This window comes from Gadus chalcogrammus, unplaced genomic scaffold (assembly GCF_026213295.1).
Source record: "Gadus chalcogrammus isolate NIFS_2021 unplaced genomic scaffold, NIFS_Gcha_1.0 GACHA084, whole genome shotgun sequence".
NCBI lineage: Eukaryota > Metazoa > Chordata > Actinopteri > Gadiformes > Gadidae > Gadus > Gadus chalcogrammus.
Window position 1 is genome coordinate 97,501 of NW_026613519.1, and position 27,888 is coordinate 125,388.

At 42.3% G+C, this 27,888-nt stretch overlaps 1 protein-coding gene across 4 annotated transcripts in view; it reads left to right on the plus strand.

Annotated features, from left to right (window-relative positions):
- The window catches only part of LOC130378520 (uncharacterized), a 19,144-nt gene extending 7,460 nt beyond the window's left edge, over nt 1-11,684 (plus strand). For 2 of the 4 annotated variants that reach the window (XM_056585249.1, XM_056585248.1), the window contains 15 exons: nt 508-601; nt 751-854; nt 952-1,218; nt 1,312-1,405; nt 1,544-1,611; nt 1,716-1,943; nt 2,026-2,097; nt 2,228-2,362; nt 2,531-2,593; nt 2,740-2,913; nt 3,064-3,138; nt 3,350-3,490; nt 3,840-3,905; nt 4,110-4,172; nt 4,405-11,684. In XM_056585249.1, coding sequence (XP_056441224.1) covers nt 508-601; nt 751-854; nt 952-1,218; nt 1,312-1,405; nt 1,544-1,611; nt 1,716-1,943; nt 2,026-2,097; nt 2,228-2,362; nt 2,531-2,593; nt 2,740-2,913; nt 3,064-3,138; nt 3,350-3,490; nt 3,840-3,905; nt 4,110-4,172; nt 4,405-11,649 — 8,889 coding nt within the window. In that variant the 3' untranslated portion in view covers nt 11,650-11,684. Of the gene's footprint in view, nt 1-507; nt 602-750; nt 855-951; nt 1,219-1,311; nt 1,406-1,543; nt 1,612-1,715; nt 1,944-2,025; nt 2,098-2,227; nt 2,363-2,530; nt 2,594-2,739; nt 2,914-3,063; nt 3,139-3,349; nt 3,491-3,839; nt 3,906-4,109; nt 4,366-4,404 lie in introns of those variants that run through there. The other 2 variants (XM_056585251.1, XM_056585252.1) reach the window with 2 other exon arrangements.
- The last annotated feature ends 16,204 nt before the right edge of the window (nt 11,685-27,888 follow it).

A 27,888-nucleotide genomic window follows, 5' to 3' on the forward strand; every position in this document is an offset into this window, starting at 1 on the left:
TATTACTTGGTGTTGGTTGGGTTTTGACTGAATTAGCATTTTAGTTGTCTATTAATAGATTTTTTTGGGAAAATGGTTTCTGTACTGCCTATGTCATTCTTTGCAAATATTTTGCTTTAAATTTGTCCTTGGATGAAAGCTTTATAAGTTGGCTATGATTAGGAAATTTTAAATGCTGCAATGTCGTGTTACATTTCCTTTTTACACGCACACATCCGCCCAACAGTCTAAATTCTACCTCTGTCCACCATATGCAATGTGTTTTAAATGCTGTGCTTTAGCCCATATATTGATTTCACATGAACACCTTGTGCGTGTGTGTATTTATTGCACCTATCTGTTCTGTTTAATGTTCATTTCATATGAAAACACATGGTTATAATTACATAAATACATCTCTGTACAGGGTGGGGTTTTCAACATGCAGCCTTTCTTGATGTACATTTGTAAAGGGAAATCTTGTACCTATTTTGAAGCATTCTATTTTTCTTATTGTGAAATCATTAGATGCCTCGTGCCTCGCGCGTTTCGGCTGCAGCCAAGGTGAGGATGAGGACGATTCTTCCGATGGCAACGACTCTGGCTAGAGGCTTCCTCCCTGGTATGTAGTCGTAAAGATACAATAATGTTTTCAACTCGTTTATATTCCTCAGAATTCTATTGCATGAATGTGTGTTGTTTGACTTTTAGATCAACAGCTCGAGATAAGTTATTCATTTTAGTTTTGTGTTGAATTTGTCTCTTTATTAGTGCGTGGCACTGGAGCTCGTCACCGTGTCAAGCCTTGGCCTGTCTCTGCCCACACTGGGAAGTTCAACCGATTGGATCTCCCTCCTGAGTCTCCAGATAAGCAGGTAAACTTGTCAAAGACCTTTCAGAAAATAATGTATAATTTAGCTGTGGAATATGTTTGGAGTGGAATGACAACTTTTTATTTGTCCTTATTTATAGTTTGTGCTGTTTGTGGGCGACTCGCATCTGCGTGCGTTGGTTGACCGTTACGTGAGGATGCCAGACGGTTGCCTTTCGTTTGGGTTCCTGTCTACGCCTGGGGCGTCTGCCGCTGAGCTCCGCACTGAGTTGCTGAACGCAGACATCCCCAGAACCCCCGACATCGTTTGCTTGCTGGCTCCAAGCAACAACCCGGCGCCCGGCATCGAAGCGGCTGGAGTTGCCTTCGATGGACTTCTGAGAGCTGCCCGCAGTCGATGGCCTAAGGTAGTTTTTGTGTTACAAAATAAAGTGTATTTTCAAGGCAGACTATTCAACAGAATTGTATAGTGTGTAATCCAAAACTTTTGTGCGGATCAGGTGTTTGTGCTCGATTTCCCTCCCCGGCTGGCGAGTGAATTGGCACCGCAACAATTCCTTCGAGAGGAGTTTCGTCGCGTTGCAGCAAAGAACGGTATGTAAAAATGATTAAGAGATAATGTCAGTATAGAATATCTTTGTAGGAAAGCTTTTAGTGTATCAACACCACCTCTTGGTACCACGTGTAAAATATGTATATAGTGTATGGTTTAATAATTGTTTTCTTCTGCAGGTGTAGAGTACTGCGTCACAGCTGACCGCTTTCCGCTGGACTCACGTGCCTTGTGGAGTCGTGATGGGGTAAGTCGTGTTATAACTTGGCACGTGAGAAATTCATGTAATGTCATTTTTATATGGCAAAAGCAGTTTATTTCAATAATAACCCGTGCTTCTCATTATAATAGATCCACCTGAGTGACGATCTGGGGATGCCGCTTCTCGCGAAGCTTCTGTGGCACTTCTCCTTTCGGCAGCTACAGTCACCTCTGCCTGTTACACCTCCGCCTGTGTCTCCTCCCAAGTCACCCCCGACTGTGAGACCCTTTGCTACCACCGTGGTTGTGAAGGGAGAGGTTTCACGTCCACGTCCCCTTGACCCCTTCAAGGAAACTGTCGTCGGACGTCGCGGAAAGGTAAAAGTTATACAATTTTGAAGAGCTTTAGTTTTAGTTAGGCCACATTTATTGAATACTAATTCTCCCTATGTGTTTATAGCGCAGCCAACCTGAGTCCTGGGATGCGCCTGAGGACTGGGATCAGTCTTCCGTGCGGATCCTTCCTGATGAGGTTTGTACATTGGTATGATAGCTGATGGGAAATTAAACCGTAATGATGCGTACATTGTTGTTTCATTTAAATGCTATTCCAATAAGACAAGGCAAATGGTCAATGGCTCAATTCTGTTTTTTAATTCTAGGTTTGTGTGCCTCCTCTGGTCCTGAGGGAGTGCTTTGTCGTGCTAAACCCTATCCGGTTTAGCACTGACAAGTTGGCTGCAATGGATCGCATTGTTCCATCCAACCTTGACGTCCCCATGGGGAATCGCTCAAAGGTAATTTGTGCGATTTTAATATTGACTGTTTGTGAGTGCATACATATTAATAGCGCCTGTAATCCTATATGACAAGCTTTACATTGTATGGTACAGATAGTTGCATTGATAACAAATGTGTTATATTTCATTAACTGTTATCATTTCCGTTCTCTTCCATTATGATAGAAACGGAAGGTGGCACATGGAACCACGGCTGTGGTCTCCAAAGGAAAGAAGGCCCGCCTTGAGGTTGGTAATTTCTCATTGAAATATGTACTTGTTTTTTGGTTGAAACACAGGAACAACTATTTTTTGATTTCGCCTTTAATACAAGAGATAGTCCAACATTCTCTGTGTAGGTATTGTTTTGCCAATGATTTACAATTATTTTCCAGGCACTTCAAACTCCAGCAAGGATTGCCAAACCTTCGAAGCTGGTACCTCCCCCTCGACCTGTGCCAGAAGCTGCTGTGCCAGCCACTCTGGAGGGCGTACCTCCTCCTCGACCTGTGCCAGAAGCTGCTGTACCAGCCACTCTGGAGGGCAGCGTCTTTGTGCCTTCGAGCAAGGTAATTTGCATACAACATGTGATGATTACACACATTCAGTGAATAGAGTGCGGTTCTCTATTCTTTTGATATTTCCCTTTAAGAAAGTGTAGTTTTGTGTTTCCATTTCTCAATTGTAATGTACATATAATTCTTACTATGTCATTGCAGTTTGCTCAACCGGAGGGGGATGACCAGACTCTGTGTGTTGATGAGTGGCCGTTTCTTCAAACAGAGTTTTGTGAGGTAAAGGAATGGGGGGGAAAAAGAGCATCTTGTAATATTTGGGTTTTGTTGTTAAATTTGTATGTAGCGCCACAAAATACAGGCGTGCACAACACTATGTTTGTTACTGTTTTAAATAAACTACATTAGCAGTAAGTTCTTTGAACTGCCCACTTTTCAATTTTCATACAATTGTATCTCATGATAATTTTGCTCCCTTACCTCATTGTAGAAGGTGAACCAGCCAACTGCTCGGGTTGTCTCTGGACAGAGAAAACAAGAGGAGCCAACACCTTGGGGGCCAAAAGTTGTGATGGCCCAGGCTGATAAACCAACAGCTAATGAGACCAGCTTCTTGGGATGTTCAACCAAGGTAATGACAACAATATAAAAAATGATTTGCAAATAAGCAATCAATCTGTTCCAGGATCAGTATCTAGAAACATTTACATTTTTACTTCATAATTACAATCAACATAGTTGAACTGTTTTTAACATGTTCTTGGTAATATCTACACACTATGAATTGGAAATGTCAAGAAGGTTGGCTGATGAACTTGTTGTGCTCATTTTAATTATTTAAACTGAACTGAAATAAAAGTTTTCTTTGTCCTTAATTCTGTTCACCACTATACACCAAATGTCCCCTTTTCTATGGCTTATGAGTTTGCATGTAGGGGTAAACCTAAATTTTTTAACATTCGTAATGTTTGTGATTGCAGATGACACACATTGAGGACCATGAGCCGTTTGAACCAGCACCTGAGGTCACTGCGAGCAGTCAGCAGGTATGTAATTACTAGTAGAAAAATTGTATACCAACGGGAAAAGCCACAGCTTAAGAGACCCATTTTGTTTTGATGTGTTTATTCTTTTAAAACATTGATATGGTGTAAGTGTGCAGTTCTGACTAATTTGCCTATACTATGTACATTTTCAAATTACTTACTGGGAACCAACATGCTTTTAAAAACACTGAATTGTCATTTCAGCAGAGCCCGCCTGAGGACAATGGCCAGCTTGAAGATCGTCATGTAACACTTGGCAATCAGAAGGTACTTATTTTTAACATGTTATTCCCTGTTCCTTGTGAGTTTTCCTGCCATTTATTAGATCTTGGAAATTAGTTAAAGTAATGTTAATATCATGTACAATTCCGTTTTCCCATTATACACAGCCATGAACTACAGCTGATTGATTCCTAGCCTTTTTTATGAATTCCTCGTTAATTTCGATATAAACTATTGGTTACACTCCTTTTTGATTGAACTACTGTTGTGCTTTTAGGCACCCTGTGATTTTGCACCTGCCAGAGCTGCTACATCAAGTCATGTGACTTATGACAACCCTGGGTGTCTTCAAGGATCGTTTGACCAGAGCAGCCACATATTCGGGGAAAATGCAGGTAAGCAGTGTGCTACAAATGGCATAGCGGCGATTATGACCCACACCACCCATAGCGTTCTCAAATGGAAAAAAAAGAACATTCATCATATTCTAAAACAAGGTAATGGCTTGTACACATCTATGCTAGAAAATAAGGAAATCAGTGCAGCCAAAACCAGTGGGCATATTTTCATTTCCGAGTTACCCAGACACTGCAAATTCAACAATAAATTATTTAGTTTGGAATATTTTGATACACTCACTGGAAGTCTTGATCAAAAGGATGATTATGACGCTTCTTTGCAAAACATAGCCATGCCTTTAGAAGAGGCTATTCAGAAGACACTGCTGCAGACAGACACATGCTTGCTCAACATCCAAGGAAGTGTCTGTGCCGTTTTCAAGGTCGAAACTGCTTTTGCAGTTTTCGATCCTCATTCTCGTAGTACTTGGGGTTCGGTTGCACCGGATGGAACCAGCATAGTAGCGCACTATGCTACTGTGTATGAGTTATATGAGCATATTGAGAACCTTGTCAATTCCTTATATCAAAATCCTCCACATGCTTTTGATATCACAAACAAGGTGTTTGAAGTCACTGGTGTGAAAGCTGTTGAGGTAAACTCACCATTTACTGCTTTAACTGCACAGCCTGAAGCCAGCACTTCGGCACATGACGGTACTTTGGACACTGACAGTGACTCTGATCTCTGGGTCCTTTCGGTAACAGATAGAAATTCCCATGCAGTAAACACGTCTTTTTCCCTTGAAACTGTGCAGCCTGTAGCAAACACTTCTACATGTGACACAACTGTAAACATTGACAGTGATCCTCCAATTCACACGGAGGGTGCATCAGATGTCTGTTTAATTTCTGTAACTGATAGCCCCAATATAATGTTTACGGGATTGACATTAAGGGAAAAAAACAGGATCTGCAACAAACTGAATATCGTACCAAGTTTAGATCAAAATATTGTTGTACAAACCTTCGATATGGCACAGCCTGAACCATGCCAAACAACATCCATTGAAGGTGACGGTAATTGTTTCTTTCGTTCTCTTTCGTCTGTATTGAGTGGTTGCGAGTCACATCACAAGGCCTTTCGTAAGGCTGTAGTGAATCACATCTCAAATAATCCACTTCATTACATTACTTGTCTAAGACGGCAATTTGCTTCTGTGGAGCAATATCTCATGGACTCAAAAATGAAATATGTTGGATCTTGGGCAACAGAGTTGGAAATACAAGCTTCAGCAGATTTTCTCTGTGTTGATATTTACACATACAGTCAACAGAAATGGATAATGTTTACGGCAAACATTGAGCCGATTTCAAGAAAAGCAATATATCTGAAACACTGCAATGAATGCCATTATGAACCAATTGCATGTGTCAAAGAAAAAACCTCTCTTACATGCTTTTGTTTAACTAGCTTCTGTGAAATGTCACACAAAATGTCCAATGCAGACCTTGTTTCACCACGTAAAAAATGTAGTGATAAAGTAAAAGATCTAAGGAGAAAGAAAACGTATGCTATAGACACAGAATATAGACAAGTTCAAAAGCTAAAAACACGACAAAGATATAATTGTGATGAACAGTATCAAGCAAATCAGAAAGCTAGCAGTATCGAAAAATATGCTAATAATGAACTGTTCAAAGAAGAAGTATTAAACAGCGGTATTGAAAAATATGCTAATAATGAAACGTACAAAGAACAAGTAAAAAACCGCAGTATTGAAAAATATGCTAAGAATCCTGCCCATCGTAACCAGGTGAAACAAAGAACTGTAATCAAATACAGAGAAGATCCGGCTTGTAAGCCCTCTTTAATTGAAAGAAACTGTCAAAAGAGACTTAATCTAACCCTCTTAAAACACAATATTGACTTTGTAATTGAGCTCTTCCAAGAAGAGGTCAAACATGGTCCAGAGCATGTTTGTTGTTCATGTCACAGATTATTGTTCCGAAAGCAAGTAAGATTATGTGACATAACTTCATATGAATCCAAGGCTTCAACTGTGTCAGCAATTGCAAAACAATGCATTACTACAACGTATCTCCATCAATGTGATATTGCATGTTTAACGCCATGCACACTAAAACAGACAGTTGCTGGGAAATTGTGGATATGTTTCAGTTGCAACTCCAAGATACTCAGTGGTAAGGTTCCCCAGGAGAGCGCTGTGAACAATATGGCGTTGGATCCAATTCCTGACGAATTAGGCACACTGAACTCATTAGAACAACACCTGTGCGCATTGAATATTCCCTTTATGCGACTTGTGGCATTGCCACGAGGTTCTCAGAATTCTGTCCATGGGCCGGTGACTTGCGTTCCATCAAACAGCGATGTAGTCACTTCGGTTCTCCCAAGGCTAGAAAATCAAGATTTAATGATCCGGATAAAACTGAAAAGAAAACTTACTTATAAGGGGCATTATCAGTATCAATATGTGCACACTCAAAAAATCCAAAATGCGATAGCATGTTTAAAGGACATGAATAAATGGTATAAGGACATAGACTTTAACGCAGAATGGGAAAATCCCTTGCCAGAAGATGCATGTTCGGTTTTGAAAGAATGCAACCCAGTTAATGACACTCCATCTGCACCTGAAAGCAGTGACATTACAACTCAATCAGACCAGGTGTCGGATGATGAAGAAGCTGACCACATATATGAAACTCAAACACACGGGTTACTCTTGGACACATGTTTGCAACCGATTGATATCGCACAAGAAATATTTGATCAGCATTTCGAAAGTGTTTTATCAATAGCTCCAGCTGAAAGCAACAGTCCTGTTAGGTTGCTGACAGATAAGGGCAATGAAGCAAAATGTTTTCCAACTCTTTTCCCCAAAGGTACAGGTACATTCCATGATGCACGGCCCCACAGGCTCACTCTCAGTAGATACATCAACACACGAATCCTAAATGCTGATGGGAGGTTTAGCAGCAACTTGGACTACATTTTCTATGCTCAATATTTATCTGAGGTCAATCAGGTTGTTTCCAAGGTGTCCATAGCATTGAGAAAAGGTTACCATGCAGGGGAATCATTGGCTATAACTTCCGCCATGCTTTCAAACAAAGACTATGTAAGTAATGTCTTAAAAACCGATCTCGGTTACAAGTTCCTTCAACCGATCCGAGGGACTCCAGTTTTTTGGCAAGGTGTACAGAAAAATCTATTTGCTATGGTTCGTCAGCTTGGTGTCCCTACTTGGTTCTGTTCATTTTCATGTGCTGATTTACGCTGGACTGAACTCATCGATGTTTTCATGAGACTACAGAAAATACAGGGAAACGTCAACGACCTGGACTGGTCACAGAGGTGCAATTTACTCAAAACTAATCCGGTTACCGCGGCAAGAATGTTCCAACACAGGTTTCAGACTTTCCTAAATGACGTCATCAAGTCACCAGCTAACCCCATCGGTAAAGTTATCGAGACATTTTTTAGAGTTGAATTCCAACAACGCGGCTCACCCCATACTCATTGTCTGTTCTGGGTAGAAAATGCACCGAAAATAGGCAAAAACACAGACCAAGAAGTCACACAATTTATTGATAAATACATCAGTTGTGAACTCCCGCCAGCAACCGACGCATTGCATGAAGTTGTTTCCAGCGTTCAAAAACACAGCTCCAAGCACTCAAAGAGTTGTAGGAAAAAAGGCACAACATGCAGATTTAACTTTCCACGTCCTCCAAGCAACCACACCTTTCTTTGTAGAAGTAAAACAGACGAGAACCAGGAGGTAACAGACGCTGATCCGATAGACGTCTCTATATTAGAAATGCGAAAAGAAAAAGAGGTGGCTAAAAGTGTCATGACGAGGGTCAAACATGCTCTTTCAAGTCCAGACCTAACCTTCGACACTGTGGATCAGCTATTTGCTTCCATTAACATCACCCAGGAAATGTTTGAAAATGCCTACCGATTGACAACCAATAAAAACGCGGTTGTACACAAACGCAACCCATCAGATGTTTACGTTAATCAATACAACAAAGACCTTTTGCGTTGCTGGGATGCCAACATGGACATACAATATGTCTGCGATGCTTTTGCTTGTGTAGTATACATAATATCCTACATCTCAAAAGCAGAACAAGACATGGGCTTATTGTTACAACATACTCAAAATGAAATGAAAAAACATGGAAATTTAGATGCAAAACAAACACTCAATAAGTTGGGAAGTGTCTTTCTCCACAATCGCGAGGTCTCAGCTCAAGAAAGTGTTTATCGAGTCACAAACATGCATCTCAACGAATGCTCAAGACTGGTCACATTTATCCCTACTGGTGAAAATACCGTCAGAATGAGTTATCCTCTCAGTGTCATTCAAAGCAAAGCAGAACAGGGTGACACATCAACAGACTCGATATGGATGACGAGCATAACGGACCGCTACAAAAACCGCCCCCAGGGCGCAATTTTTCATGATATTTGTATAGCCACATTTGCTTCAAAATACAGAGTTCTGTACGGGAAAGAGCAGCACAGCCAGGGCTCTGTTAAACTGGAAAATAACACTGGCTTTGTTAAGATGAGAACTAGGGGACCTGATGCTGTTGCTAAATACGCTCGTTTCTCACAAACCAAATATCCAGAAAAACACTACCACAGTTTGCTACAATTGTTTTTGCCTCATTATTCAACAGATGAGTTAAAACCTCCACCGTACAACAGTTATGAGCAGTTTTACAGGACCGGTTCCATCACTAACAGCAGCAATACAACGCAAAGTGTTAAGGAAGTTGTAGATTTCAACAGATCCCTGTTTGAAGTAGATGCAGATGAGCTCGACAGATGCCAAGAGGTTGCAGGGCACCGCGGGGCTCACGACGAGGCATGGGCAGACCTTTGCCCTGAATCTGAGTTGGAGCGATTAGAATGTCAGGAGGAGATGTCTAACAACAACGACACAAATCAAAATGAAAGAGAAGCCATACCGGACTTGCAGTCGGACGCAAAGGCAACGCTGTCTAAAGAATTTCCCACACACTCGATACAAAGAGCTGAAGGTCTGTCCATTATGCGCACGTTAAACGAACAACAGACTCAAATTTTTTACAAAATCCGCACATGGTGCCTTGACAAAATCAATGGCAAAAACCCAGACCCGTTTCGCGTATTCATTTCAGGGGGAGCAGGCACGGGAAAGTCCCACCTGATTAAAGCTGTGTACTACGAGTCATGCAGACTCTTTGCAAGAATGTCCATTAATCCAGACGACACTCATGTTTTGCTAGCTGCTCCTACAGGAGTAGCAGCATATAATATCAACGGAAGCACAATACACAGCACCTTTGCTATTACTACCACTGCCAAACTGCCATATCAACCTCTAGGAGATGAAAGAATCAATTCGTTAAGAGCCACCATGAAAGACTTACAAATACTCATTTTGGACGAGGTGAGTATGGTTGATCATAAAATCCTGACGTATGTCCATGGCAGACTACGACAAATAAAGCAACAAGGAGATTATGCATTGTTTGGGAATGTATCAATCATGGCAGTTGGTGACTTCTTCCAGCTCGGCCCTGTAAAGGGAACACCTCTTTACCACGAGCAATTGGTGACCGATCTGTGGAACAATCATTTCACTCACATTGAGTTGACAAAGATAATGCGACAAAAAAACAAAGAGTTTGCTGAAACATTAAATCGTCTTAGAAAACACAGAAAAGGAGACAATCTTTACCAGCGAGATGAAGTCTTGCTAAGACAACGCGAGACCGGCGAGGGGGAACTGACACAGGACCTTCACATTTTCGCCACAAACGATGAAGTGGCAGCCCATAACATTGCCATGTTACACAAGACGTGTACGGATTTGGTGCAAATTAAAGCTCAAGATTCTCAGAGAAACCCTACCACAGGACAAGTAACAAGAAAAAATAATCCAAAATTTGATAGTCAGACATGTTTAAGCAGAACGTTAATCGTTGGTCCATCAGCTCGCGTAATGCTCATCAAAAATATAGATCTGTCAGATGGATTGGTCAATGGTGTATTCGGTACCGTTTGCAAAATCACCTTTGAAGGGAACGTTCAGTTTCCCAAAACCATTTTGGTTAAGTTTGACAATGACACAATCGGCAGGAAACTGAGGAGTAGGTCTATATGCTTTGAGCCTCAATTTCAACAAGCAACACCCATAGATGCTGTGGAAGACAAAGTAATGACTGGTGGATCTAGACGCCAATTCCCGTTACGCCTAGCATGGGCCTGTACCATACACAAAGTTCAAGGTTTAACTTTAGAAAGAGCTGTAGTGTCCCTTAAAAGGATATTTGCAGCTGGCCAAGCATATGTAGCATTAAGCCGAGTAACGTGTGAGGAAAACCTTATCATTCAAGACTACGCAGCCAAAGCCTTCTATTCGAAACCAGACATCGACATTTCCCTGCAAAAAATGGAACCATTCATTGCAACTCCACCAGCAGAAATAACTTCAACCCTCAAAATATGCCTCCACAACATTCAAGGTCTATGTCAACACATGGAAGACCTTAAACATGACCAGAGAATCTTGAGTGCTGACATCATTTGCGTGACAGAAACATGGCTGGAACAAAGCACATCAGTCAGTTCCATTGAAATGCCAGGTTGGACTTTTAATCACAAACTCCGGTCCCAATCCTACCATAACATGACCCAATTCCAAGACTTGGTAAACAAACGGCACGGTGGTGTGGGCTACTATCACAAAGACCACATCACTTGTAACATTATACACATGCCGTGCAGTGACTTGGAAGCCATCATGTTTAATGTTCAGCCTTTGAATTACAATTTCATTGTGCTGTACAAACCGCCATCATATCAACTCGCCTTATTCAAACAAAATCTCGCTTTGGTAATGCAACAATTTAACCAACTTTCAGGAGGAAAGGTAATTATGGGTGACTTCAACGACAATGCCCTTGTTTCTAAATCTGCAGAAAATTTCATGCAACAACAAGGTTACACCCAAATTGTCTCTTCGCCAACAACAGAAAACGACACAACAATTGATCACGTTTACATTCGTGACATTAGTCCCACTGATATCAAAGTGCAAATTCTGTCCACCTACTACTCCGATCATGAGTGCTTCTGTTTAGATTTCCTTCTGTAACTGGTTAGCTCGTTTAGCTCGCAGGTTTTAGCACTACCCAATATTTTAAATGTTTTGTCTGTCTTTTCTATTTATTCAAATAAATAATAAATAATAAATATTATATATTTATTTTTTTACATTTTCTATTTTTTCTAATAAATCATGAATTTTCTCCCCATAATTTTTTTATGGATTTGCCCCTCTAATGAAAGCCATAGATATGGGTGTTTTTTAGCACTACCCAATGATTTAAATGTTTTGTCTTTGTCTTTTCTATTTTTTCAAATCAATAATAAATATTATCAATTTTTACCTTTTTTTTCAATTTTTTCTAATAAATAATGCATATTATCCATTTTTAACTTTTTGGATTTTAACTTTACATTTTCTCCCCATTTTTTTTTAATTTTTTTTTTTATTTGCCCCTCTAATAAAAGCCATAGCTATTTTGGCCCTTTTCAGCATTTTTTCCCTGTTCATCTATAACTTACAATTTACAATAAGGGTACATAGATAAGCTATTTGTTAATGCTTAGTTAATAACTCATAGCTAACTAACCATTTCTAAATACTTGCGTAATGCTTGATTAGCATTAACTAAGTCAAACTAACTGTTATCCTTAGTTAATGCTAATCTAAGCATCAACCAAGTGAAACTAACTGTAATGCTTAGTTAATACTTATCTTAGCATTAACTAAGCATTACAGTTACTTTTACTTAGTTAATACTTATCTTAGCATTAACTAAGTAAAACTGTTAGGCTTAGTTAATACTATGGTAACTATAGTTAACTAAGCATACTTAATGCCTAACCAATCATTACTTCACATTAAATACTGTTAAATACGCATTAACAAACCATTGATAACATTACGTAAGTATTAGTCCACATATATATGATGTACCCTCATTGTAGTATGTTAACCATGGATTTAGGTTTCCTTTTTATTCAATCTTTAAAATACCATTTGAATTTTTTTGATTTTTCCAAATTTATTTGCCTCTCAAAACCCAACCCCTCGTCCACGTCGTGAGAGGCGGAAACAGTGTGTCTGTATTCCAGGTCCATCCAAGACGCTGTCTGGATGGACCTGGAAACATGCTGGCCAACGGGGCTCTGGTAAAGCAAACCAATCAAAACAGTAGCGGACAAGGCGTTTGGGGCTACAACTCCCACACCGAACCTCTCATAGTCAAAACCTTTATATCCACAGGTTCACGGTAGCGTTTTGAACACATGCTTCGCGTTGTGCCGGCGAAATGCACATTTCTTGTCGCGTTGTGCCGGCGAAATGCACACTTCTTGGACCCCTGCATAACTGCTTGCAGTTCTAGTTATTAGGGGTCCAAGCCAACAGGTTGGATCCCTATTGTTTTTGTAAGGATTTTTATTATTATTATTATTATTATTATACTTCCTACCAAGAAAGTGCTACTACAGCCCAAACCGTAAATGGTGCACACACGCCAATTACATGAGTAGATCCAGGTACGTGAAGACTATGAAGACGACAAAATCCAGACACGCCGGCCACTAGGTGGCGCTATACCAAGGAAAGACGCGTTTGGGGCTATAACTCCCACACCAAACCTCCCACAGTCAACAACTTCTACCCACATATTCACTGGAGTCTGCTGCATCTTTTGGCCTAGGCCACGCCCATTTGCGTCTATGAATATTTTTCGCAAAATCGTGAAAACCGCAAAACGTTTTTTTCGCTACTCCTCCCACATTTCTTGACCAATTGACACAAAACTTTGCATACGGCATCTTCAGACGCACACGCAAAGAAATCTTAGACACTTTTTTGATCCGACCTTCGACGACGAAACGGTAGCGTTTTGAATATTTGTTTATTAGCTAAATTAGACGTGAAAAGTAAAAAATCCAAAGAAATCCAGAATTATACATCGGATCGAGCCCAAATTTTACACACATGTTGGTGCCAACCTTAACGTCGTCCTTAAAAAAATTCGGAAGATTCCGCCTTTAGGGGGCGCAATAAACGAGGAAATTGTATATCTTCTAATTGGCCAAAGGAATGTTCTTCAAACTCAAGTGAAACCATCAAGGGGCAAACCCGAGTCTATACAGAAAATATGGCTTATAATTATTAATGTGGGCGGGAGTTATTTGGCAAAGGAAAATTGTCTTTGGAAAATTTCGCCAACAGGGCGGCTCCAAAAAACGACGACATTGTCTATCTCCTATTTGGCCAATGGAATGTTCTGAAAACGCGTTTTAGGCTATAACTCCCACACCGAAGCTCCCACAGTCAAAACCTTTATATCCACATGTTGTTCACGGTAGCGTTTTGAATACTTGCTACGCGTTGTGCTGGCGAAATGCACATTTCTTGTCGCGTTGTGCCGGCGAAATGCACACTTCTTGGACCCCTGCATAACTGCTTGCAGTTCTAGTTATACTTCCTTCCCTAAAAGTGGGCCCACACCCCAAACCGTAAATGGTGCGGACACGCCAATTGCATGACTAGATCCAGGTCTGTGATGTGTACGCAGACGACAAAATCGGGACACGCCGGTCACTAGGTGGCGCTATACCAAGGAATACGCGTTTGGGGCTTTAACTCCCACACCGAACCTCCCACAGTCAAAAACGTTATACCCACAGATGCACTGGAGTCTGCTGCATCTTTTGGGCTAGGCCACGCCCATTTGCGTCTATGAATATTTTTCGCTAAATCGCGAAAACCGCAAAACAGTTTTTTCCCTACTCCTCCCACATTTCTTGACCAATCAACACCAAACTTTGCACACGACATCTTCCGACGCACAGGCAAAGGAATCATCAACAGTTTTTTTATCCGACCTTCGACGACAAAACGGTAGCGTTTTGAATATTTGTTTATTGGCTACGTTTTACGTCGAAACGCAAAAATTCAAAGAATACCAAAAGTAGACGTCGGATCAAGTCCAGATTTTAGACACATGTCGGTGCTACCCTTAATGGCGTTCAGTAAAGAATTCGGAATATTTCGCCATTAGGGGGCGCAATAAACGAGGAAATTGTATATCTTCTAATTGGCCCAAGGAATGTTCTTCAAACTATAAGGGAACCATCAAGGGGCAAACCCGAGTCTATATAAAAAATATGGCCAAGAATTATTAATGTGGGCGGGAGTTATTTGGCAAAGGAAAATTGTCTTTGGAAAATTTCGCCACAAGGGGTCGCAAAAAAACGACGAAATAATATATCTCCTAACTGGCCAATGGAATGTTCTCAAAACGCGTTTTGGGCTATAACTCCCACAACGAACCTCCCACAGTCAAAACCTTTATATCCACAGATTCACTGGAGTCAGTTGCATCTTTTGGCATAGGCCAAGCCCATTTGTTTTGAACACATACTCCGCGTTGTGCCGGCGAAATGCACACTTCTTGTTATTATTCCAGCACTAAAAGTGTGCCCACAGCCCAAACCGTAAATGGTGCCGACACGCCAATTGCATGACTAGATCCAGGTCCGTGAGGTGACGGCAGACGACAAAATCCAGACATGCCGGCCACTAGGTGGCGCTATACCAAGGAATACGCGTTTGGGGCTATAACTCCCACACCGAACCTCCCACATTCAAAACTTTATACACACAGATGCACTGGAGTCTGCTGCATCTTTTGGCCTAGGCCACGCCCATTTGCGTCAATGAATATTTTTCGCTAAATCGCGAAAACCGCAAAACTGTTTTTTCCCTACTCCTCCCACATTTCTTGACCAATCGACACCAAACTTTGCACACAACATCTTCAGACGCACACGCAAAGAATGCATGAAAAACACTTTTTTGATCAGACCTTCGACGACGAAACGGTAGCGTTTTGAATATTGGTTTATTAGCTAAATTAGACGTGGAATATCAAAAATCCAAAGAAATCCAAAATTAGACATCGGATTGAGTCCAAATTTTACACACATGTTGGTGCTAACCTTACTGTCGTTCGATAAAAAATTCGGAAAATTTCGCAATTAGGGGGCGCAATAAACGAGGAAATTGTATATCTTCTACAAAATGTTGCCGCGAAAACGCTTCACTGACTTCTCGCTACTCCTACCACAGTCAAATCCTTTGTATCCACAGGTTCAGGGTAGCGTTTGGAACACATGCTTCGCTTTGTGCCACATGCTTCGCTTTGTGCCGGCGAAACGCACATTTCTTGTCGCGTTGTGCCGGCGAAATGCACACTTCTTGGACCCCTGCATAACTGCTTGCAGTTCTAGTTATTATACTTCCTACCAAGAAAGTGGGAATACAGCCCATACCGTAAATGTTGCACACACGCCAATTGCATGACTAGATCCAGGTCAGTGAAGACTATGCAGACGACAAAATCCAGACACGCCGGCCACTAGGTGGCGCTATACCAAGGAATACGCGTTTGGGGCTATAACTCCCACACCGAACCTCCCACAGTCCAAAAACTTGTACACACAGATGCACTGGAGTCTGCTGCATCTTTTGGCCTAGGCCACGCCCATTTGCGTCTGTGAATATTTTTCGCTAAATCGCGAAAACCGCAAAACTGTTTTTTCCCTACTCCTCCCACATTTCTTGACCAATCGACACCAAACTTTGCACACGACATCTTCAGACGCACACGCATAGAAATCTTAGACAGTTTTTTGATCCGACCTTCGACGACGAAACGGTAGAGTTTTGAATATTGGTTTATTAGCTAAATTAGACGTGGAAAATTAAAAATCCAAAAAAATCCAAAATTAGACATCGGATCGAGTCCAAATTCTACACACATGTTGGTGCTAACCTTAATGACGTTCGATAAAAATTTCGGAAAATTCCGCCATTAGGGGGCACAATAAACGAGGAAATTGTATATCTTCTACAAAATTTCGCCGCGAAAACGCTACACTGACTTCTCGCTACTCCTACCACAGTCAAATCCTTTGTATCCACAGGTTCAGGGTAGCGTTTTCAACACATGCTTCGCGTTGTGCCGGCGAAATGCACATTTCTTGTCGCGTTGTGCCGGCGAAATGCACACTTCTTGGACCCCTGCATAACTGCTTGCAGTTCTAGTTATTATTATTATTCCCCCCTAGAAGTGGGTCCACAGCCCAAACCGTAAAAGGTGCCGACACGCCAATTGCATGACTAGATCCAGGGCCCTGAGTTCTAAGCAGACGACAAAATCCAGACACGCCGGCCACTAGGTGGCGCTATACCAAGGAATACGCGTTTGGGGCTATAACTCCCACACCGAACCTCCCAGAGTCCAAAAACTTGTACACACAGATGCACTGGAGTCTGCTGCATCTTTTGGGCTAGGCCACGCCCATTTGCGTCTATGAATATTTTTCGCTAATTCGCGAAAACCGCAAAACAGTTTTTTCCCTACTCCTCCCACATTTCTTGACCAATCAACACCAAACTTTGCACCCGACATCTTCAGACGCACACGCAAAGGAATCATCAACAGCTTTTTTATCCGACCTTCGACGACGAAACGGTAGCGTTTTGAATATTTGTTTATTGGCTACGTTTTACGTCGAAACGCAAAAATTCAAAGAATACCAAAAGTAGACGTCGGATCAAGTCCAAATTTTAGACTCATGTCGGTGCTACCCTTAATGGCGTTCAATAAAGAATTCGGAATATTTCGCCATTAGGGGGCGCAATAAACGAGGAAATTGTATATCTTCTAATTGGCCAAAGGAATGTTCTTCAAACTATAAGGGAACCATCAAGGGGCAAACCCGAGTCTATATAAAAAATATGGCCAAGAATTAATAATGTAGGCGGGAGTTATTTGGCAAAGGAAAATTGTCTTTGGAAAATTTCGCCAACAGGGCGGCGCCAAAAAACGACGAAATAATATATCTCCTATTTGGCCAATGGAATGTTCTGAAAACGCGTTTTAGGCTACAACTCCCACACCAAAGCTCCCACAGTCAAAAACGTTAGACGCACAGATTCACTGGAGTCAGCTGCATCTTTTGGCATAGGCCAGGCCCATTTGCGTCAGTATTTTCTTTATGCAAAATCGCAAAAACAGCTAAACTGCCTTTTCGCTACTCCTCCCACATTTCTTGCCCAATTGACACCAAACTTTGCACACGACATCTTCAGACGCACACTACAAGAAATCAGCAAAACTATTTTGATCCGACCATCGTTGACGAAACGGTAGCGTTTTGAATATATGTTTTGCGTTGCAAATCAGTAAAAACTATTTTGATCCAACCGTCGACGACTAAACGGTAGCGGAAAATGCGTTTGGGGCCGAAACTCCCACACTGAACCTCTCACAGTCAAAACCTTTATATCCACAGGTTGTTCACGGTAGCGTTTTGAATACTTGCTTCGCGTTGTGCCGGCGAAATGCACATTTCTTGTCGCGTTGTGCCGGCGAAATGCACACTTCTTGGACCCCTGCATAACTGCTTGCAGTTCTAGTTAGGGGTCCAAGCCAACAGGTTGGATCCCTATTGTTTTTGTAAGGATTTTTTTTATTAGGGGTCCAAGCCAACAGGTTGGATCCCTATTGTTTTTGTAAGGATTTTTATTATTTTTATTATTATTATACTTCCTACCAAGAAAGTGGGAATACAGCCCATACCGTAAATGTTGCACACACGCCAATTGCATGACTAGATCCAGGTCAGTGAAGACTATGCAGACGACAAAATCCAGACACGCCGGCCACTAGGTGGCGCTATACCAAGGAATACGCGTTTGGGGCTATAACTCCCACACCGAACCTCCCACAGTCCAAAAACTTGTACACACAGATGCACTGGAGTCTGCTGCATCTTTTGGCCTAGGCCACGCCCATTTGCGTCTGTGAATATTTTTCGCTAAATCGCGAAAACCGCAAAACTGTTTTTTCCCTACTCCTCCCACATTTCTTGACCAATCGACACCAAACTTTGCACACGACATCTTCAGACGCACACGCATAGAAATCTTAGACAGTTTTTTGATCCGACCTTCGACGACGAAACGGTAGAGTTTTGAATATTGGTTTATTATCTAAATTAGACGTGGAAAATTAAAAATCCAAAAAAATCCAAAATTAGACATCGGATCGAGTCCAAATTCTACACACATGTTGGTGCTAACCTTAATGACGTTCGATAAAAATTTCGGAAAATTCCGCCATTAGGGGGCGCAATAAACGAGGAAATTGTATATCTTCTACAAAATTTCGCCGCGAAAACGCTACACTGACTTCTCGCTACTCCTACCACAGTCAAATCCTTTGTATCCACAGGTTCAGGGTAGCGTTTTCAACACATGCTTCGCGTTGTGCCGGCGAAATGCACATTTCTTGTCGCGTTGTGCCGGCGAAATGCACACTTCTTGGACCCCTGCATAACTGCTTGCAGTTCTAGTTATTATTCCTGCGCTAAAAGTGGTACCACAGCCCAAACCGTAAATGGTGCACACGCGCCAATTACATGACTAGAACCAGTACCGGCACCGCTACTCAGATAACCAAATCCAGACATGCCGGCCACTAGGTGGCGCTATACCAAGGAGAAACACGTTTGGGGCTATAACTCCCACACCGAACCTCCCAGAGTCCAAAAACTTGTACACACAGATGCACTGGAGTCTGCTGCATCTTTTGGCCTAGGCCACGCCCATTTGCGTCTATGAATATTTTTCGCTAAATCGCGAAAACCGCAAAACTGTTTTTTCCCTACTCCTCCCACATTTCTTGACCAATCAACACCAAACTTTGCACACGACATCTTCAGACGCACACGCAAAGGAATCATCAACAGTTTTTTGATCCGACCTTCGACGACGAAACGGTAGCATTTTGAATATTTGTTTATTAGCTAAATTAGACGTGGAAAATTAAAAATCCAAAAAAATCCGAAATTAGACATCGGATCGAGTCCAAATTCTACACACATGTTGGTGCTAACCGTAATGACGTTCGATAAAAATGTCGGACAATTTCGCCATTAGGGGGCGCAATAAACGAGGAAATTGTATATCTTCTACAAAATTTCGTCGCGAAAACGCTACACTGACTTCTCGCTACTCCTACCACAGTCAAATCCTTTGTATCCACAGGTTCAGGGTAGCGTTTTGAACACATGCTTCGCGTTGTGCCGGCGAAACGCACATTTCTTGTCGCGTTGTGCCGGCGAAATGCACATTTCTTGTCGCGTTGTGCCGGCGAAATGCACACTTCTTGGACCCCTGCATAACTGCTTGCAGTTCTAGTTATTATTATTATTATTATTATTATTCCCCCCTAGAAGTGGGTCCACAGCCCAAACCGTAAATGGTGCCGACACGCCAATTGCATGACTAGATCCAGGGCCCTGAGTTCTAAGCAGACGACCAAATCCAGACACGCCGGCCACTAGGTGGCGCTATACCAAGGAAAGACGCGTTTGGGGCTATAACTCCCACACCGAACCTCCCACAGTCCAAAAACTTGTACACACAGATGCACTGGAGTCTGCCGCATCTTTTGGCCTAGGCCACGCCCATTTGCGTCTATGAATATTTTTCGCTAAATCGCGAAAACCGCAAAACTGTTTTTTCGCTACTCCTCGCACATTTCTTGACCAATCAACACCAAACTTTGCACACGGCATCTTCAGACGCACACGCAAAGAAATCATATACAGTTTTTTGATCCGACCTTTGAGGACGAAACGGTAGAGTTTTGAATATTTGTTTATTAGCTAAATTAGACGTGGAATATCAAAAATCCAAAGAAATCCAAAATTAGACATCGGATCGATTCCAAATTTTACACACATGTTGGTGCTAACCTTATTGTCGTTCGATAAAAAATTGGAAAATTTCGCCATTAGGGGGCGCCATAAACGAGGAAATTGTATATCTTCTACAAAATTTCACCGCGAAAACGCTACACTGACTTCTCGCTACTCCTACCACAGTCAAATCCTTTGTATCCACAGGTTCAGGGTAGCGTGTGCCGGCGAAACGCACATTTCGTGTCGCGTTGTGCCGGCGAAATGCACACTTCTTGGACACCTGCATAACTGCTTGCAGTTCTAGTTAGGGGTCCAAGCCAACAGGTTGGATCCCTATTGTTTTTGTAAGGATTATTAGGGGTCCAAGCCAACAGGTTGGATCCCTATTGTTTTTGTAGGGATTTTTCTTATTATTATTATTATTATACTTCCTACCAAGAAAGTGGGAATACAGCCCATACCGTAAATGTTGCACACACGCCAATTGCATGACTAGATCCAGGTCAGTGAAGACTATGCAGACGACAAAATCCAGACACGCCGGCCACTAGGTGGCGCTATACCAAGGAATACGCGTTTGGGGCTATAACTCCCACACCGAACCTCCCACAGTCCAAAAACTTGTACACACAGATGCACTGGAGTCTGCTGCATCTTTTGGCCTAGGCCACGCCCATTTGCGTCTATGAATATTTTTCGCTAAATCGCGAAAACCGCAAAACTGTTTTTTCCCTACTCCTCCCACATTTCTTGACCAATCGACACCAAACTTTGCACACGAAATCTTCAGACGCACACGCATAGAAATCTTAGACAGTTTTTTGATCCGACCTTCGACGACGAAACGGTAGAGTTTTGAATATTGGTTTATTAGCTAAATTAGACGTGGAAAATCAAAAATACAAAAAAATACAAAAGTAGACATCGGATCGAGTCCTAATTCTACACACATGTCGGTGCTACCCTTAATGGCGTTCAATAAAGAATTCGGAATATTTCGCCATTAGGGGGCGCAATAAACAAGGAAATTGTATATCTTCTAATTGGCCGAAAGAATGTTCTTCAAACTATAAGGGAACCATCAAGGGGCAAACCCGAGTCTATATAAAAAATATGGCCAAGAATTATTAATGTGGGCGGGAGTTATTTGGCAAAGGAAAATTGTCTTTGGAAAATTTCGCCACAAGGGGGCGCAAATAAACGACGAAATAATATATCTCCTAACTGGCCAATGGAATGTTCTGAAAACGCGTTTTAGGCTATAACTCCCACACCGAAGCTCCCACAATCAAAAACGTTATATCTACAGATTCACTGGAGTCAGCTGCATCTTTTGGCATACGCCGTTCCTCAATTTCGAACACATGCTTCGCGTTGTGCCGGCGAAATGCACACTTCTTGGACCCCTGCATAACTGCTTGCAGTTCTAGTTATACTTACCCCCCTAAAAGTGGTACCACAGCCCAAACCGTAAATGCTGCACACACGCCAATTACATGACTAGATCCAGATCTCTTCGGACTACGCAGACGACAAAATCCAGACATGCCGGCCACTAGGTGGCGCTATACCAAGGAATACGCGTTTGGGGCTATAACTCCCACACCGAACCTCCCAGAGTCCAAAAACTTGTACACACAGATGCACTGGAGTCTGCTGCATCTTTTGGCATAGGCCACGCCCATTTGCGTCTATAATTTTTTTTCGCAAAATCGCGAAAACCGCAAAACTGTTTTTTCGCTACTCCTCCCACATTTCTTGACCAATCGACACCAAACTTTGCACACGGCATCTTCAGACGCACACGCAAAGAAATCATATACAGTTTTTTGATCCGACCGTCGACGACGAAACGGTAGCGTTTTGAATATTGGTATATTAGCTAAATTAGACGTGGAAAATCAAAAATCCAGAAAAATCCAAAAGTAGACATCGGAACGAGTCCAAATTTTACAGACATGTTGGTGCTAACCTTAACGGCGTTCGATAAAAAAATCGGAAAATTACGCCCCCAGGGGGCGCAAAAAAACAGGAAATTGTATATCTTCTAATTGGCCAAAGGAATGTTCTTCAAACTCAAGTGAAACCATCAAGGGGCAAACCCGAGTCTATACAGAAAATTTGGCTAATAATTATTAATGTGGGCGGGAGTTATTTGGCAAAGGAAAATTGTCTTTGGAAAATTTTGCCAACAGGGCGGCTCCAAAAAACGACGACATTGTCTATCTCCTATTTGGCCAATGGAATGTTCTGAAAACGCGTTTTAGGCTATAACTCCCACACCGAAGCTCCCACAGTCAAAACCTTTCTATCCACATGTTGTTCACGGTAGCGTTTTGAATACTTGCTACGCGTTGTGCCGGCGAAATGCACATTTCTTGTCGCGTTGTGCCGGCGAAATGCACACTTCTTGGACCCCTGCATAACTGCTTGCAGTTCTAGTTAGGGGTCCAAGCCAACAGGTTGGATCCCTATTGTTTTTGTAAGGATTTTTTTTATTATTATTATTATTATTCTTCCCGCCATAGAAGTGGGACTACAGCCCAAACCGTAAACGGTGCACACACGCCAATTGCATGACTAGATCCAGGTCCGGCACCGCTACTCAGATAACCAAATCCAGACACGCCGGTCCCTAGGTGGCGCTATACCAAGGGAAAATGCGTTTGGGGCTATAACTCCCACACCGAACCTCCCAGAGTCCAAAAACTTGTACCCACTTATTCACTGGAGTCTGCTGCATCTTTTGGCATAGGCCACGCCCATTTGCGTCCATGAATATTTTTCGCTAAATCGCGAAAACCGCAAAACTGTTTTTTCGCTACTCCTCCCACATTTCTCGCCCGATCAACACCAAACTTTGCACACGACATCGTAAGACGCACACAAAAAATAAAATTCGAAGACTTTTTTGATCCGACCTTCGACAACGAAACGGTAGCGCTTGGAATATTGGTATATTAGCTAAATTAGACGTGGAAAATTAAAAATCCAAAAAAATCCAAAATTAGACATCGGATCGACTCCAAATTCTACACACATGTTGGTGCTAACGTTAATGACGTTGGATAAAAATTTCGGAAAATTTCGCCATTAGGGGGCGCAATAAACGAGGAAATTGCATATCTTCTACAAAATTTCGCCGCGAAAACGCTACACTGACTTCTCGCTACTCCTACCACAGTCAAATCCTTTGTATCCACAGGTTCAGGGTAGCGTTTTGAACACATGCTTCGCGTTGTGCCGGCAAAACGCACATTTCTTGTCGCGTTGTGCCGGCGAAATGCACACTTCTTGGACCCCTGCATAACTGCTTGCAGTTCTAGTTATTATTAGGGGTCCAAGCCAACAGGTTGGATCCCTATTGTTTTTGTAAGGATTATTATTATTATTATTATTATTATTATTTCGTACGCCTTAGAAGTGGTACCACAGCCCAAACCGTAAATGGTGCACACGCGCCAATTGCATGACTAGATCCAGAATCGGCACCGCTACTCAGATTACAAAATCCAGACACGCCGGTCCCTAGGTGGCGCTATACCAAGGAATACGCGTTTGGGGCTATAACTTCCACACCGAACCTCCCATAGTCCAAAAACTTGTACACACAGATGCACTGGAGTCTGCTGCATCTTTTGGCCTAGGCCACGCCCATTTGCGTCTATGAATATTTTTCGCTAAATCGCGAAAACCGCAAAACTGTTTTTTCGCTACTCCTCCCACATTTCTCGCCCGATCAACACCAAACTTTGCACACGACATCTTCAGACGCACACGCAAAGGAATCATCAACAGTTTTTTGATCCGACCTTCGACGACGAAACGGTAGCGTGTGGAATATTGGTTTATTAGCTAAATTAGACGTGGAAAATCAAAAATCCCAAAAAATCAAAAATAGACATCGGATCGAGTCCAAATTTTAGACACATGTCGGAGCTACCCTTAATGGCGTTCAATAAAAAATTCGGAAGATTTCGCCTTTAGGGGGCGCAATAAACGAGGAAATTGTATATCTTCTAATTGGCCCAAGGAATGTTCTTCAAACTGTAAGGGAACCATCAAGGGGCAAACCCGAGTCTATATAAAAAATATGGCCAAGAATTATTAATGTGGGCGGGAGTTTTTGGCAAAGGAAGATTGTCTTTGGAAAATTTCGCCACAAGGGGGCGCAAATAAACGACGAAATAATATATCTCCTAACTGGCCAATGGAATGTTCTGAAAACACGTTTTGGGCTATAACTCCCACACCGAAGCTCCCACAGTCAAAAACGTTATATGCACAGATTCACTGGAGTCAGTTGCATCTTTTGGCATACGCCGTTTCTCAAATTCCAACACATGCTTCACGTTGTGCCGGCGAAATGCACACTTCTTGGACCCCTGCATAACTGCTTGCAGTTCTAGTTATTATTATACTTCCCGCGCTAAAAGTGGGTCCACAGCCCAAACCGTAAATGGTGCCGACACGCCAATTGCATGACTAGATCCAGGTCCGGCACCGCTACTCAGATAACAAAATCCAGACACGCCGGCCACTAGGTGGCGCTATACCAAGGGAAAATGCGTTTGGGGCTATAACTCCCACACCGAACCTCCCACATTCAAAACCTCGTACACACAGATTCACTGGAGTCTGCTGCATCTTTTGGCATAGGCCACGCCCATTTGCGTCTATAATTTTTTTTCGCAAAATCGCGAAAACCGCAAAACTGTTTTTTCGCTACTCCTCCCACATTTCTTGACCAATCGACACAAAACTTTGCACACGACATCTTCAGACGCACACGCAAAGGAATCATATACAGTTTTTTGATCCGACCTTCGACGACGAAACGATAGCATTTTGAATATTGGTATATTAGCTAAATTAGACGTGGAAAATCAAAAATACAAAGAAAATCCAAAATTAGACATCGGATCGAGTCCAAATTCTACACACATGTTGGTGCTAACCTTAATGACGTTCGATAAAAATTTCGGACAATTTCGCCGTTAGGGGGCGCAATAAACGAGGAAATTGTATATCTTCTACAAAATTTCGCCGCGATAACGCTACACTGACTTCTCGCTACTCCTACCACAGTCAAATCCTTTGTATCCACAGGTTCAGGGTAGCGTTTTGAACACATGCTTCGCGTTGTACCGGCGAAATGCACATTTCTTGTCGCGTTGTGCCGGCGAAATGCACACTTCTTGGACCCCTGCATAACTGCTTGCAGTTCTATTATTCCCCCCTAGAAGTGGGTCCACAGCCCAAACCGTAAATGGTGCCGACACGCCAATTGCATGACTAGATCCAGGGCCCTGAGTTCTAAGCAGACGACCAAATCCAGATACGCCGGCCACTAGGTGGCGCTATACCAAGGAAAGACGCGTTTGGGGCTATAACTCCCACACCGAACCTCCCACATTCAAAAGCTTGTACACACAGATTCACTGGAGTCTGCTGCATCTTTTGGTATAGGCCACGCCCATTTGCGTCTATGAATATTTTTCGCTAAATCGCAAAAAACGCAAAACTGTTTTTTCGCTACTTCTCGCACATTTCTTGACCAATCAACACCAAACTTTGCACACGGCATCTTCAGACGCACACGCAAAGAAATCATATACAGTTTTTTGATCCGACCTTCGACGACGAAACGGTAGAGTTTTGAATATTCTTTTATTAGCTAAATTAGACGTGGAAAATTAAAAAACCAAAAAATTCCAAAATTAGACATCGGATCGAGTCCAAATTTTAGACACATGTTGGTGCTAACCTTATTGACCTTCGATAAAAATTTCGGAAAATTTCGCCATTAGGGGGCGCAATAAACGAGGAAATTGTATATCTTCTACAAAAATTTCGCCGCGAAAACGCTACACTGACTTCTCGCTACTCCACAGGTTCAGGGTAGCGTTTTGAACACATGCTTCGCGTTTTTCCGGCGAAATGCACATTTCTTGTCGCGTTGTGCCTGCGAAATGCACACTTCTTGGACCCCTGCATAACTGCTTGCAGTTCTAGTTATTATTATTATTATTATTATTCCCCCCTAGAAGTGGGTCCACAGCCCAAACCGTAAATGGTGCCGACACGCCAATTGCATGACTAGATCCAGGGCCCTGAGTTCTAAGCAGACGACTAAATCCAGACACGCCGGCCACTAGGTGGCGCTATACCAAGGAAAGACGCGTTTGGGGCTATAACTCCCACACCGAACCTCCCACATTCAAAACCTTGTACACACAGATTCACTGGAGTCTGCTGCATCTTTTGGTATAGGCCACGCCCATTTGCGTCTATGAATATTTTTCGCTAAATCGCGAAAACCGCAAAACTGTTTTTTCGCTACTCCTCGCACATTTCTTGACCAATCAACACCAAACTTTGCACACGGCATCTTCAGACGCACACGCAAAGAAATCATATACAGTTTTTTGATCCGACCTCCGACAACGAAACGGTAGCATTTTGAATATTTGTTTATTAGCTAAATTAGACGTGGAAAAGCAAAAAATTAAAAAAATACCAAAATTAGACTTCGGATCAAGTCCAAATTTTAGACACATGTCGGTGCTGGCCTTATTGGCGTTCAATAAAGAATTCGGAATATTTCGCCATTAGGGGGCGCAATAAACGAGGAAATTGTATATCTTCTAATTGGCCAAAAGAATGTTCTTCAAACTATAAGGGAACCATCAAGGGGCAAACCCGAGTCTATATAAAAAATATGGCCAAGAATTATTAATGTGGGCGGGAGTTAGTTGGCAAAGGAAAATTGTCTTTGGAAAATTTCGCCACAAGGGGGCGCAAATAAACGACGAAATAATATATCTCCTAACTGGCCAATGGAATGTTCTGAAAACGCGTTTTAGGCTATAACTCCCACACCGAAGCTCCCACAGTCAAAAACGTTATATCCACAGATTCACTGGAGTCAGCTGCATCTTTTGGCATACGCCGTTCCTAAATTTCGAACACATGCTTCGCGTTGTGCCGGCGAAATGCACACTTCTTGGACCCCTGCATAACTGCTTGCAGTTCTAGTTATTATTCCAGCACTAAAAGTGTGCCCACAGCCCAAACCGTAAATGGTGCCGACACGCCAATTGCATGACTAGATCCAGGTCCGTGAGGTGACGGCAAACGACAAAATCCAGACATGCCGGCCACTAGGTGGCGCTATACCAAGGAATACGCGTTTGGGGCTATAACTCCCACACCGAACCTCCCACATTCAAAACTTTATACACACAGATGCACTGGAGTCTGCTGCATCTTTTGGCCTAGGCCACGCCCATTTGCGTCTATGAATATTTTTCGCTAAATCGCAAAAACCGCAAAACTGTTTTTTCCCTACTCCTCCCACATTTCTTGACCAATCAACACCAAACTTTGCACACGACATCTTCAGACGCACACGCAAAGGAATCATCAACAGTTTTTTGATCCGACCTTCGACGACGAAACGGTAGCGTTTTGAATATTGGTTTATGAGCTAAATTAGACGTTGAATAACAAAAATCCCAAAAAATCCAAAATT